We start from the raw sequence: 15,493 nt of genomic DNA, 5'->3' as shown, positions 1-15,493 counted from the left end.
ACATAATCACATATAATGCTGAATTTATGCAGATGAATATTGTAATTTGCTTTTAATATTGTCATGTACTGTGAATAGAATGTGTGATCATAACAAATAATATGAAAAATCTGTAGATTTTCATCATCACCAGCGCAGACTTCTTTCATCTGTTCTGCTTGCAAGATAATTAATTTGGGGGCTCCTTTGCCTTACTTTGGCAGAGCATATTCTGTGTTATGTTTTCAAGCATTTTTTCCAAATGTTGTAGTCCTCTCTTTTGCTTTTTATTATTGTATTGATATCTGCATTTCCAAGTCCTTGTTTAATTCATTCTTTATGTTTGTGATCTGACATTTTCTGTCTTCCATCTGCTCTGTGGAATGACATCCTTGTTCTTTTCATTTGCCCTTTTATTAATGTCCAACATTTGCATCCACATAATTTGGAGATGTGTGTCTTACTGTATATGATGTTAATAAAATTTGTTTGTCTCGTTTTATTGTCCTGTATTGAAATCTGATCTGTATATTGTTTTTTTCATTAGTGAGAACCAAAATAGTACATGCCTGTCTCCAAAGGATCCTAGTACTATGCAGACTCTCCTAGTGTAATTCCATAGTGTGCACCATTCAGTAAGAATAAAAAAAGTGATAACTTAGATATCAAACGATGTTTTGAATGTAAGAGGCAAAGATTTATATAAGAGGAATAATTTGCATTTATACTGATGTCAAAGAGTACATGCTCGAAATTGAAAAGAGGAATAAGCAGAAGTGAGAACTTAGGAGCCTTAACTGGATAGGCAAAATAGAAGAAACAATAGAAATGTAAGAACCTTCAAAAGGAGAGGGAATAAAGAGATCATGTAGAAAGATTGGATGAAGATGGTGGCTGGAAATGCATGAAAGAGAATTTTGAGGTCAATACAGGCATTAACACATTTATTTATTTTCTCATTTATGGTTTATTTAATGACAGCACCTGAGACTAACCATGTCAGATGGTAGAATGATCAGTGGGTGGTGAATTGGACAGAGGAATGGGGGAAGCAGTTATGACCTAATTTGAGGTACTGTCCAGGCATTTGTCTGGAGGAACTCAGTAAAACCACAGATAACTGTAGTTCAGGATAATTTGTGTCCTGACCGAGATACAAACCAGGCATTTCCTGAATACAAATAAAGTAAAGCTATCCCTGTACCAGGCCGTGAAGGCCCATAGGGTTGTGAGACGTTGAGAGTCCCACACTATCTAGATCTAGTGGCTGGGGCATGAAGCTGACCACTCACTTCCAACTAGTGCCAAGGTCAAGAAAGTGTGGGTCTGTACATTCATTCCCCCATACGTCATTAATTACTTAATCACAGGGCCAACTTTACCTTTACCTTTTGTACCTTTAGCAGTTAATGTATTAATCTGTTGAAGAAAATGTAATAATAATACAGTTGGAGTTATTTTTGTAATGTATGTATTTCTAGCCCTGACTTTTAGTATTCCTGTAGGTATATTATAATGCGCTGGTCACGGTAGCCGAGCGGTCTAAGGCATGCACTGTCTTCGCTCGCTCGGAAGCCGAGATCATGGGTTCAAATCCAACTCAGGGCATGGATGTTTGTGTGCGTTTTTCTGTGTTTGTGTACAGGTAGAGGCCTTGCGACGAGCTGATCACTCGCCCAAGGAGTCCTACCGAATGCGTAAGATCTAGAAAAACCGAAGTGAACGGAGTTCATGGAGGTAGGCCTAGGCCCACTGGGGCTGTAGTGCCAAAAAATATAATGCAGTTTTTATTTTTTGTATACATTTTATATCTATTTATGCATTTTAATGTATGCTAGGTTAATAGTTCATGGCTGGCACCAATTGACTAGCTATGGGAGGTAGGAGAAAAGTGCATAACGAGGAGCTTCATAACTTGCACTCTTCACCAAGTATAATTAGAATGATCAAGTCAAGGAGGATGAAATGGGCTGGGTGTGTAGCACGAATGAAGGAGAAAAGGAATGCCTGTAGGATAAGGGGTAGCATGGACAGGATTGATCTGGCACAGGATAGGGATCAGTGGAAGGCTCTTGTGAACATGATAATGAACCTTAGACTTCCATAAAATGCTGGTAAGTTCTTGAGCAACTGCACAACTGGTTGCTTCTCAAGAATGGCTCAGCTCTATGAAACTGGTTGGTTAGGATGTTGGGTATAAGAGCCCAATAATATATAATCATAGTAGAAGTTAAACTCCATTGACCATTATTGTCATATAATTATGCAGGAGCAATCATCAGTCACCTTCCAGTAACATAATCGCACCGCCCCATGTATTCAAAAACACTCCATGGTCTGTAGTCCGCAAGCAAACTATACGGACCGAGCGACCGCCGCTTGTAAGCGAAGTTAGTGCGAACTTTAGCGGATAGAGGGAGTCACATGGGCAGCGCATCGGATCCCCACGGCCATTAGTCTCGGTTTTCTAGACCGGAGCCGCTATTTCCTTGAAATAGCTCCTAAATTATACCCCATGTATTCAACTGAAAAATCAACTCACTCACTATGAAACTGTTAGTCACAAGAAAAGACAGCATATGCATACTGTTTTTTTTATCATAAATTTCTTTACAAATCATTCATCCACGTCCATTTCCCGAATTTCGTGCAAAACAACTTAAAGTAAAATTGTCACGCCATGAAAACATGAGGGAGTGTATATATCGCTCCATTCTTAACCTCGGCACTTGATGGAGGTGAGTGTGAGCTTCATGCCCTGGCCCCTTTACTCTGAGGAAAGAGTCTCGGTGCCCATCAGCTTGGAGGCTGGATGGGCCTCAGTTGGTCTGAATGGTGTGGAGAAGAGAAAAATCTCACCCCTGTCGGGAAAGGAAACCCGTCGCTATACCGACTGAGCTATCCCTGTTCCTTCTGCAAAAGAACATAGGCTGTGAAAACTACGGGGATGTGTTGTTATGTTCATTCTGAGTTTCATTTAAATCGGTCAGGTTGTAAAAAAAAAAAAAAAAGATTTAATGGGAAACTGGAATACGATGTATTGGGTACACCCACGAAATAAATTAGAACAATTGTTTTTGGAAACAAGGTTGTCTGCCTGTCTTAGGGAGAAGTGTAAAACTGTGTTGTACGTAATGAAATTCAGCAGTGGTACAAAATGGTAATCCATGCTTTTCATCCTTGCAGAAGCATCATAAAAATAACTTTCTAAGACCACCCAATGTAGCCAGGGACAAACCATGGTCCTGAATGTCATGGTTACGCTATTGACCACAACCTGATCTATGCTTCTAATATAGAAACTAAATATTCCGTAAAAATTGAAGAAAATTTCAACCAAAACCATTCTATGCTAATTATTTTCTGCATAAACAATTGAAGGAGCATTGTGTTCAGATGTTTCCAACAGCAATTTCGTTGGAATTTCATTTTCAAAACCAACTCGGAATGCGTTAATAAAATTCTGAATCTTTCAATTTCATTCCAATAAAGTATAATTTCCTCATTCGTTATATCTTCATATTTTGAATAAATATATTCTTAATTATTTACATATAATTTAGCATGTAATGAAATTCTTATTTAGAATGAATATCGAATAAGAAGGTTTAAATTATCTGCGTTAGATGGCACTGACGGAATACTGTCAGTAAACTACCGACTCTCTTGAAGTATTCTACCCCCAGTTTCAACAGACTGTATGCAACTGAAGATAGATTCTGTCTGTAAAACAGAGGACCTTCTGGTAAATAACCCCCCCCCACACACACACACTAAAAAAAATTAAACAGTACGAAATTCAAGCACTGCAAGTTTTCATTGTCTTATGACACATTTGCCAAAAACAATAGGCTCTATGCACTATGTTCAGTTAAAAGTTGCATTGATTGCGTTTTAGCCTGGGGAGAATGGCAGGGCTATACACGTCTGTATAATTACAATAAAAGTAGTCGGCAGAAACTTATAAATATGATGTCCCTCGAATGATATATAAAATATATTTAAATGTTTTTACTTGAATAGGTTTGTTACATGTCACAATCTTTAGGCCTAGTTCCTTTATATTTCTTCACAATTATTCAGAAGGGTTTATTTTAAATCGTTATCTATTGCAACCCTTGAACAACTAGTCTGTCTTTACCCTTCTCTGCTATGAATATTATTTTGTGAGATAGCCCTATCGTTATTCGCAAAAAAAAAAATCATGGCCGTCCATGAGAAATTATAAATTACTGCACAGTGTATTTTGGCTTATTCGTCTGAAAACATTTTGACTGCGATGAAATCTATCATTCCTACAGGGGTCATACTCAAACTAGTACTAATTACAACACAAACTTCCGCAAGCCCGAATTCCCAGTTAGGTTTCCTGCCTTCCATTCTCTTGCTTTGCAGCCTCCTATATCCGGCTTGATTGTCATATCTTCTCGTTTTCCTCACGCGAAGTATTTTTTACGCAACACATGTACGTCCTATATTGACTTACGAGCGTTAATTAAAACGACTGTATTATTGTGTATCTTCTCTCACCTGCTCATATTGCACGTCACACTCCACACAGAGCGAGCAGGTGCCTGGAAAGTAGAGTTCTGTACAGGGTTACAGCAAAAGAATGCACCATTTTAATTCTAAGTGTCAACTGAATGCGATAAGTTAAACAGTGGGGCACAATTAAATTACATTTGTGTTTTTAACAATCACCATTTGCATCCTGGGATATATTTTGAAAGTGCAAAGGATGTGATGAACTAAATATTGGTTATTACATTTGCAACTATTTGAATGGCAATAGATAAGCTAGCAGCAAAACAGAGGATATCCTCCTCGTATACTAAGATTCAAATTTGAACGATCTCATTATCAAAATGCTGGTGGTCAAAGAGCTGAAGTAATTATTATCTTCATTATATATTTTCCTCCTAGGATCACATATTTTTCTCACCACACCGTCCACATGTATTTGTCTTTCTACTGTTCAGCGATAAACATTCGCACTCATTAGAGACAAAATAGGAAATGGAAACCTTTATCCACTGCTAACTTACATTATCTGAGATCTGTTTACATAAAATTTGATCATGAACCCCATTTTATTTACTTTTTTCTCTGTTATATTTTAAATCGTATTTATAAGACACTCTGAGGGACAAATCCTCTTTTGAATTAGGCAAAATGTACATTATTTTTATCTAATTTAATAAGAAAGGTAAGGTTGGATAGGAAGGGACCAATATGTATGTTAGTAGCATTGCTGATTTGTAAATCAAAGCTTATAATTGTAGCTCCTCTTAGGTACTTTTTAAGGAAAATCCCAGTTAATATTCTAGACGTGTCACTGTCTTGAAATGAGGTATATTTTCAAAAGAGTTATTATGATATTACTGAAATAAATCAATAAACTAGTAACTTAGCATAGCCATTCTTGAGCAGTAATAGTCGTTCAGCTGGCCAGAATATTCCCCGCCTTTTATTGTAACCGAAATTTGTTTATCGTGTTCACAAGAATACGTTGCCGGAACATATCACGAGAAAATGAATCCAGTCAACATCCGAACGCTCTATTTCTTTAAGATACATTTTATATTATCTTTAAATCTGTGCCTATATATTCCAAGAGGCAAATTAATACATTATACAAATTAATTAGCATGCCGAAAATTTTCCGATCCTGGCCATTGAAACAGCTTAATAAAATATGTATTAACGAAATGTTTGCAAGCCTATGTAGTGTTGGGAATAAAGCGTTATTGCCAAGTTATTTACAATCAGATGGCTGTGTGCTGTTTGGGTGCAGGGGGAGGGCTTACTGTCCTCTTCATGCCTCCCGCCACGTCTTACCACCTTTTCACTAATCCTCTGTCGAGGTCTGCCACACACACATCAGTATCCGCCTCGTCACCATTAAATGAAGCAACGCAGAAATTAATTACATTCAGCTCGTGTGTATTGATGTTCTACGGAATTACGCGTCATACTTCCAAAAATTAGCTATAACAGTAGGTCGTCACCAAAGGTATGTGTCAACAATGATTTTTTTTTACAAGTATACTCGAATTTAAACTATCGAAAGCAGACTTCATACATTATTTCTCAAAATGAATGTTTTATTTGGAAGAGACACACACGACATTGAAAATAATGGCTAATGTTCAATTGTTACGAAATGAATTTCCTTTATTCTTGTAGGCCACTTCATTTCTACCTCTTTTAAAATTGGAAGGACTGTTTGTATAATCTGGAATTTTTCTTTTAATAGTGACATTATTCGTCATTTAGAACTACCATCATCCAGTAATCATTATTGTCATGAAACTGGACTTAGTATTAATGCATGGGTATCAGCAGAAATAATATTTGTAGTTGCTTTTAATATATTACTTGCTCTTACAGCAGCATCCAGTGATGCGTGAGCGTCTGTAGCGTGATAGATTGCGTATTCTTTCTGTCTAGTGACTTGATTGCTTCCTAACGACTCGGATAGATTAAAATAGTATATTTTTGTTTTTATTCAGTTTCTATGCATTGGGCCATATAGCCTTTCATATCGACAACTAACATGTTACACCCTGAATTTTGTAGACAATTCAAGACTTGACTGCAAGCACTAGGTAATAAGCAAAAGTTAAGTTTCGACGTAGATGAGAAACATACTCTACACTAACATATACTACCTTGAATCGTGCTATATGTTATCATTGACATTCATTGTACCTTTACAAGTCGCGAAATCGAAATGAGTACAATATAAAGAAATATGTGTTGGGCATATGTAGTACTTGCAGTCAACATATCTTCAGTGTATTTGGTGCAGAAAACGAGACACTAACCTGGCTTTTATGTTTTAATAACAATAGAATACTTGCAGATCGAAAAACACACATGATAATGGCGATCGTGTTATTTTGAATGAAAAGTGTATTTGAATCGATATAATATCGCCAATCTTGATACTGTTCTTTACTGTTCGAGTCCTCATTTTCTGCCCTTGTTCAGAGCTCTTTATTAGTGATGTGTGACTTCATCTTGCATGCAGGAGGTACATATTTAATAGCCATCTTCCTTGCATCATTGTAGTTCAAGATGTTTAAAGATACCATATTTACGCATGTATAGGCCGCACATTTTTTGCCAAAAATTCAAGAGGAAAACTGGGGTGCGGCTTATATTCGAAATATTCGAAATCACACTTCATTTAAAAAAATATATATTGATAATTAGTAATACAGGGTGTTCAAAGATCGAGGAAATTATTTTTTCTATAATTTCTGTCTGAAAATTTTGCTGCGGCCTATACACGCACGCGGCCTATACATGCGTAAATACAGTATTTCATTTTCATATACCTATATATAGAATTAGACCCTAGTTTACTTTTTAAATAGTATAAATTGTGTATTCCTCATATTGCTCTGTACAACAGATGCAGAAATTTCTTGTTTGTTTTTTAATATTGTCTTACTGTGAACTAATCATTTCAGTTTGTAACAGTCTTCATAAAGAAATGTAGGATTTGATGTTCTCACAGCGGTGGTTATGAAGAGTCCTGTCGTCTGGGATATAGCGCAGTGTAGTCTATTGAAAGTGAACCGACCCTTCAGATAAACGTGTCTCCAGGTTTGAAGAATAAGCAAGACAGGAAACCGGGGTGAAATAAATAGCGAGCAGAGCTGACGGTGGAACAGACATGGAAGTGCCATATTTCTCCGAAACACTGCTCAACTATCAGAGGACTACGCGGAGTTATATCCAAAAAGATAGGACTCTACATAAAGAAATCTCGTATATGTGTTTTCAGACTCGTCACTATCTCCTTTATTCCTCGATCAAAGAGGTCTATGCTTAGGCTTGACATTTTTAATTATATTTTATGTTACGAGGTCCTATGAAATTAATCAGTTGAGGAAAATAAGAAATAAGTATTGCTTGAAGATACTGCTGGCACCAATTGACTGCAACCCCAGCCAATCTTGTGAAGCATAACGGGTACTATATATATCAACTACTTTTAACATTAAGAAACTCTGCATTTTGAACACAGAATCTGTTTATGTGTTTCATACTATTCTCAGAATAAATAGTGCTCATCTTCTTGAACAGAATTAATCGAACCATCTCTATAATTGAGAGGTATTGTTTACCTGTGAGGTAGGAACTGAATTTTTTTAATATTATTTATGGGGATGAACAGTCTTCTCGGCCAGGAGGCTACGAAATGTGGGGGTGGACCAAGTGTCTTGCTGTACATCACTGTCTGGTCAGAAGCCCAAGCAGGTCTCCATGCCACGGGTCGACCGAAATGCAGCCAGTGTCACTATCGTGTAAACACAAGAGTAATGAGTAGTTCGTTAAAGGAAATGATAGGAGATGTCGGTTTGGTTCAGAGTTTTGTAATCCGTCCTAGGAAAACGTGTTCTGGGGGAACTAACGTTCCGTTTTATTGTTGGTTAATACCAGCGAGTTTTTTTTTTTAATTCGCTTAGTGGAGGGTGGAGTCCAACTGGGTCCACTCGGTACGGCGGCCACTGATTGGCCTATTGTAGCCTGCCCCCGGTGATTATGATAATGGAGAATTTGGTGAAATGAAGATTGGCGGGGGAAATCGAAGTACTCGGAGGAAACCCGCCCCAGCGCCACTTTGTCCACCACAAATCCCACTTGACCAGACCCCAGGATCGATCCCGGGTCGCCGCGGTGTGAAGCCAGCGACTAACCGCTTGAGCTATGGTGCGGCCTTTCAGATGCGACCTTAAGGCGCAGCAATAAAAATGTTATGAACTATGCTGGTAACAGGAAGACTATTTTTAATAACGACATTTGCCAGAAATTGTCACAGCATTGAAAATTCAATTGTAACATTACCCAGACAAATGGGCCTTTATCGTCTATTTCATCTAATATCGTCGTTTCATGGCGTTCTTTTTCGTTGCGTTCTCATGGCGAAGTCCTGGAGAAGTCAGTTTAGTGTAGGACTTCGATTTGTGTGGTTCACATTTCGTTTGATAAGATTTACGTGTAGAGATACTTTTGTATAAGTATTATCTTGCAAATAGATACAGTTCATTCCTACCTGGAGATAGATTTATTTGGATATTCGATAATAATCTGTCGTTTGCAAATTCCTGTCTACAGATGTCTCTGATAGTATTGCCGAATGATGAACACCAGTCGGGTCTCCAAGAAGCCTCGCCTCTCGCAGGCGATGCCAGCGACAGGTCCCCGTCTTCCGACAATGGCGCCATTGCTATGCGTCGTGAGGCTTCTCCCCGCCTCCAGACAGCTATAGAATTCTCTGCTTCCTGTAGCGATGGCAGCAATAGTTATCAGTATCAGACCGTCCAGCCAATCAGAGGCAGACATGACACAGCTGAAAGAACTGTAGTCCCGCAAGAAGTCAGGGCAGGAACAACGGAACAAAATGCATCTTTGGAGCGCCATGTTGTCACTATTCAAACGCTACCCAACACAGCGTGGAGAATGGCTTCTACCCAACTGGAGCGAGGTTCGATTCATCTACCATATTTCTAACATCAACTTGAGCTAAGATGAAAGAATCAATTCTAATAATGTTAAATAGTTTAGGCGTTCATAAGGCAGTGCCATAGCTCAGGCGTATCTTCGCCGGCTTCTCACCTCGGTAGTCCGGGTGAACCCTAGGACAGTCCACGCGGGACATGCGGAGGGCAAAAGTCACTGGCAAAGGTTATTCTCCAAGTACTTCGGGGTTTCCCCTGGCAGTATTATTCAACCATTGCTGAGCTCATCTCATATCGAGCAGCTGATACTTAGGTCCATCTGCGGTCAAAGCACCAACAGCCTCGGTCTTACACCACACCAACAACAACAACAATAATAATAATAATAATAATAATAATAATAATAATAATAATAATAATGGGCGTTCATTATGGGACGTGCCTAGACGTTTGGTGTCGTGGTAACGTTCTATTGACTCGCGTTCAGGAGATATTCTTACTGATTTGGAATTTGGCCTTTTTTTTTCGAATATCTTCGTGGGTTTTCTCAGTCACTTCAGTCGAATTTCGGAATATTAAAGAAGATCACGGCCCACACCCTTCGAACTCTTGAATATGATTCATATATTGTTATTTGATAAACTAACTCTGTATCGGTAATGGAAAGAGCGTCGTTAAATAACATAGGAATGAGCTAAGTAAATGTGAAAAGAAATAATTTTCAGGTGTTCTTTATGCAACTCAAAAACAACCAGAATCAATTACGGGCATGCAACATGTCTGGTCTCGAAATATTTCGCGGATTCTGCTTAAAAATTTTACGGAAACTTCGCGATGAAATTCGAAAATATTATAAGAATTTAATCTGAATTTGAAATAAGGATAACAGATGTGTTTAAAAACATAAATGAATGGACCCTGAGCTTTTAGGCCCATTATAAATTAGGTCTGTTGGACAATCGTTGAGAGAAGCATTTCGAAAAAAAATATTTTGTGCAATAGGCCCCTGAGTTACAAGATAACAGATTGAGATGAAAATTTGCGTGTCTTGCAAGGGAAAGGCCTGTATAATGGGAAATTTGTTTGAACAAAAATAACGCCATGGGTCTAATTAAGTTTCAAGACTACTCTTTTCCATCTTTTTTTTTTTTTAGAGGCGCCAGGCCCACAGATTAGGATTCTATTCAAAGTCCTAACATTTTGCTTATTGTTGAGACATTCAGGTTAAACATCATGATAAGCTTATTAGTAAAAACATTCAAACTCATAATGTAACTCTCGTTGAAGCTATTATTTTAATGTGCCAGAAATATGGAAATACAAATAGAAAAGTGGCTTACTGTTGAAACTAACTCCACGGAACAAGAGCCATTGAGAAGGAGATTAGTTGCTGAGGTGTTCAAGATTTTCCCCGTCACTACCGTGTTCAGAAGAACTTGCTACCGGATTCTGTACTACGGGGCATTTGCTACATATGTATTAATTCTATTCAATCTTATTTTCCCCTTAATTGCTATATTTTTTCTCACATTTTCCCATTTTCCTCTGCTGCCCAAGATTTCATCTAAATAGGCAAATTTTGTTTTCTCTATATCCTCTCTTCCGGTTCTTCATTAGGACTCGTTCTTACTTACTTCTTTACTTAATTTTTCTTCTTTCTTGAACACTAATGTGTACTTTCCTTAGGACCATTCGCCTTAATATTAACCCCCAAATCCTTCTCAGCTTTTGCAGTGACCTCCCACAAGAAAGCCCTTCATCAAACTGTACCATTTTCCTGGCTTCCTACTGTAACTATATTTCCAGCTAATCGCAACATTTAACTACTTCATTGCAACAGATTCTGACAAAGAATTGTCATGACGTCCTCCATGAAATTAAATATCTGCATCGTGTTTAGACAAATGTGTATGCCACAGACTACAAGAAGTCGGCCTGTGATCGCGAGCGAACAAGGATGAGGGATATGAACCGAGCCTTCGACCAACTGAGAGAGAAGCTGCCATTGTGCAAGCCACCGGGGAAGAAGCTGTCCAAAATAGAGTCACTCAGGTGAGAAAATTGTAAATGCAGAACTGTGGGTGACTGCAATAATAAGTTTAGGATGCAGAAGGAGTATGTGGAAACATGAGGACTGCAATTTTGTGTTCGATGACCAGCTACTTCTTGCCCCTTCAATCTGGATTAAGAAACTATGACTCCGTAGAGGCTGTGCCATATCGCAGGTGGTTAGTTGTCGGTTCCCACCGCGGTGGCCCGGGTTGGATCTCAGGTCAGGTAATGTGGGATTATGGTTGACAGAGTGGCACTGGGACAGGTTTTCTCCGAGGACTTCGGATTCCCTTTCCAATTCTCATTCCACAGACTGGTCCACAATCATCAACATCTATCATCGGGGACTGATACAAAAGGCCAATTAGTGGCCGACTTACCAAGTGGGATCAGTCTCACACCACCCGAAGAAACTAAAGAAATAAAATAATATAAATTAAAATGACTGAGTAGACTTTATTGGAAATGTATGAACCATCAAACCCTTATCATCTACTTGGCAGCCAATCAAAATATATTAGATGTGGCAAGATTTGGTACATAATATTATTTTATAGCCAGAGGGAAAGCCACAGGAGAGTGGAAGCCTGCTATACAGCTTTATTTCCTGAAAACCTGAACGACCCTTTAATCGGTCGTACAGCAATCCTTCTAAAGGCGCATTCACATTACTCGTGCTCGTGCTCGCTATGCTCGCGAGTAATGTGGACGATATGACAAGTCACGAGACAAGCAAATTTTAAATTTTTTAAATTAAAAGNGATACGACGTAGGGATGAAAAAATCCTGAACAATTTTAATATTTTTGACATTTAACATTTATCAATATATATGAAATATATGTGTTTTTGTTATTTTAATATGAAGACAAGGCATGCAGTGAACTGGTTTAGCGTAAATTGAATAAGCACCTGAAGATGGCACTTTTGTGCCGAAACATGTAGTGCGAGTGAGAGGAGGAGATAGATGAGTGTATGCACTGGAAGACGGTTGAAATAAATCATGGACCGTATAATCTACTTGGCAGCCAATCAAAATATATTAGATGTGGCAAGATTTGGTACATAATATTATTTTATAGCCAGAGGGAAAGCCACAGGAGAGTGGAAGCCTGCTATACAGCTTTATTTCCTGAAAACCTGAACGACCCTTTAATCGGTCGTACAGCAATCCTTCTAAAGGCGCATTCACATTACTCGTGCTCGTGCTCGCTATGCTCGCGAGTAATGTGGACGATATGACAAGTCACGAGACAAGCAAATTTTAAATTTTTTAAATTAAAAGCTATAGCCAATAAATTAAAATACAACTACAGCCTATACACACTACGAGTAAATATACGGATCCTCACGCGCCGAAGCCTGGCGAGCAACTGAGGTAGTGTGGACGAAGATTTACGAGCACAAGTAAAAGCCTGACGAGTCTCCTGACGAGCACAAGCCTGGCGATCAGGAGCACGAGCACGAGTAATGTGGACGCACCTTAAGACAGCAGGTTTGAAGTATCTACGGTTTTTCTTGTGTGGTTAGCATTGCTAAACGCAGCATCTTGTTTAACGCATCAGCTACTTCATTTTAAGTTCACATGAAGATAATTTCGGTTGCTTACAAACCAAAGGATCCACATTTGCTGGAGACAGGACTGTAATAATACCCGAAACCAGCTTTCTGACTTCCAGATTATAATTGTACAGCTATCCTTTGTGGTGGTTTTTACATATTTATGTCTAATATACCAATAATTTTTATTTACTTTTTAGTGTTTATTGAAGGAACAAAGGACTTAATTAGATCTTAATAACTGTTTAAGCCGGCCACAGTTCCTATAACTCCCAGTTTAACAAGAACTTCGTCTTTCCCATTGCTGTGTGATTTGAGGAGCACCCCCGTTGACGAGAAATTGCTGTTCCGTATTTAAAATATCTCTTAATGCACCTGCATACAATAATTTAAATACGCCAATGAAAAGGAGCTATGAACAATTCGGTCTTGTTTGATTGCAGGCTGGCTATCAGGTACATTCGTCACCTACAAGCCCTGCTGGAGATAGGTCCCGATATGACTGTAGAAGCTTGCGGTTCCCGGTTCTCTACCCAACAGCACAGTGTAATCACGTGGCCAGACATGACTAGGGATCCATATTATTACACATATCATGTGGACACCCTGCCTCCAACATATCAACTACCTGGCACTATGGCGTACCACGGATCTGGTGAATACAGCATGATGTCTACAGCTTCTCCTCATCCACAGTGTGGTCTGACGGCAGTTGACTGCCACCAAGAGGACCTGGCAGCTACGGGGTTCAAGGAAGAACCACCAGCAATGTATTGGCATGCAGACTCCTCGGAGGCAATGTATTCGCCTTGCATGACACCAGAGTACCAGCTGCAGTATTGATTAAGGAAAGCCACAGACTCTCATATCTCGTCTTTTTAAACATTTATTTATCAGTGTTCTATTGTACCAGAGATAACGACAGATTAATTATATTTTGGTAATTTAATGAGACCCAATAATACCGCTACAGCCCTGCCCATTGAACATTAATGTGGGGGCAGAATATGGGGGAAAAATTTATTCTTCTGGACATGTTTATAGGATGTGATATAGTACCTTTCGTGCGCCTAATATGTGAAGTGATTTAAATTTTAGTCACGTTACTGCGGATACTGCCGCTTTGAAGGATATGCTGCCTCCATCTTCAGGGTTTGATTGTGTGTGATGAGGAATATGTTCAGTTATGTAGGGAATTTTTAAGGAATGTGGTTATTCAGGCCTAGGGGAAAGGTTGAGGAAATTAAGCTGGATCATGGCCAGTGGAAATGGTAAGCAAGAAATACGTTAGCAGATAATTGTATGTATTGCGTGGATATCGCATCATGTTGGTTGCCGATGTGAAATAACAACAATATGGAAGTATATCTAAAATAAAGTATATTAGCCCCAACTGTTTGGAGTTCGTTTATTGACGTTATTCTTCTATAGAGCAGATTTTCAGATGGAGTGTGAAATGTCCACAAACTTCCTTCTTCAATAGAGCAAATACTTTTTATGGAGTCGAAAATATTGTTATGTCAACCTGGAACAGAACCCGAAACTCTGTCACTTTGCATACATAATTTTTCCTTGAAAGTAATAACAATGAATTTGTTCGATGCCATAGACACCTTCGACACTATGCTACAAGCCGGAAGGCCACGGGATTGATTCCCGATGAGATAATTGGATTTTTCAATTAACCTAATCTTTCCATCCACATTATGGCCCTGCGGTCAACTGAGCCTCTAACAGAAATTACTATCAGGAATCTCTCTTGGGGTAAAGGGCGGGCGGCGCGTAAGGCTGTCGAACTCACTGCCATCTGCGAGCCGATTGTCTAGAAAATGTGGGAGCCTCGACGTCTCACAACCCTATGGGCCTCAGCGGCCTGTTACAGGGATAGCTTTATTATTACCATGAACAATTTCTTTTACTGTGTTTTGATATTACGATTTCAACGGCATCTTTTGACCATTTCATCATAGAAAGTGAACGTCAGTAAGTAGAAAGAGAAAATGAAAGGATATGATCCAACTAGAAGAACGCTTGCGAGCAGAAGCGAACGACAATTTAATGTTTCCCGTTCGCTGTGCACGAAATTTGTTTGATGTGTCGTACTGCCAGCGAAACGGTGCGAAGGTGAACGATTTGTTCGCGCTGTTGACATACCCATTAACTGAATTTTGGCTTCCGCCGATCTTGTTCGCATAGCATGTACTCATCATTAATGGTTCTCGGTTGTGCCAACGTAACATATTCCAGCAGAAGATTGCTCTGGCGCGTTTTCTAAATTTGTTTTAAAGATGGTTATCTCTGTAATTGATTGTGATATTGAGAAATATTCAATCCATAGTATCTTGGCAGTTATTTTCGGTTTTTCATCAAGCAGTGGGTTGAATTGGATACAGGTTCCCTGCAGGTGCAAGGTTGACGACATGGTTCGAT

General features: G+C 38.9%; 1 protein-coding gene across 1 annotated transcript; it reads left to right on the top strand.

Moving 5' to 3' along the window:
• The first annotated feature begins 5,819 nt into the window (after positions 1-5,819).
• LOC111870282 lies at positions 5,820-14,456 on the top strand. The gene is made up of 4 exons (XM_023862419.2): positions 5,820-5,992; positions 9,109-9,478; positions 11,372-11,504; positions 13,507-14,456. Exons 2-4 carry the CDS (start codon positions 9,109-9,111, stop codon positions 13,904-13,906), a joined length of 903 nt encoding a protein of 300 aa, XP_023718187.1. The 5' UTR covers positions 5,820-5,992; the 3' UTR covers positions 13,907-14,456.
• Positions 14,457-15,493: the final 1,037 nt, after the last annotated feature.

Source organism: Cryptotermes secundus, unplaced genomic scaffold (assembly GCF_002891405.2).
Source record: "Cryptotermes secundus unplaced genomic scaffold, Csec_1.0 scaffold94, whole genome shotgun sequence".
NCBI classification, from domain to species: domain Eukaryota; kingdom Metazoa; phylum Arthropoda; class Insecta; order Blattodea; family Kalotermitidae; genus Cryptotermes; species Cryptotermes secundus.
This window is presented reverse-complemented; position numbering and strand designations above follow the sequence as displayed.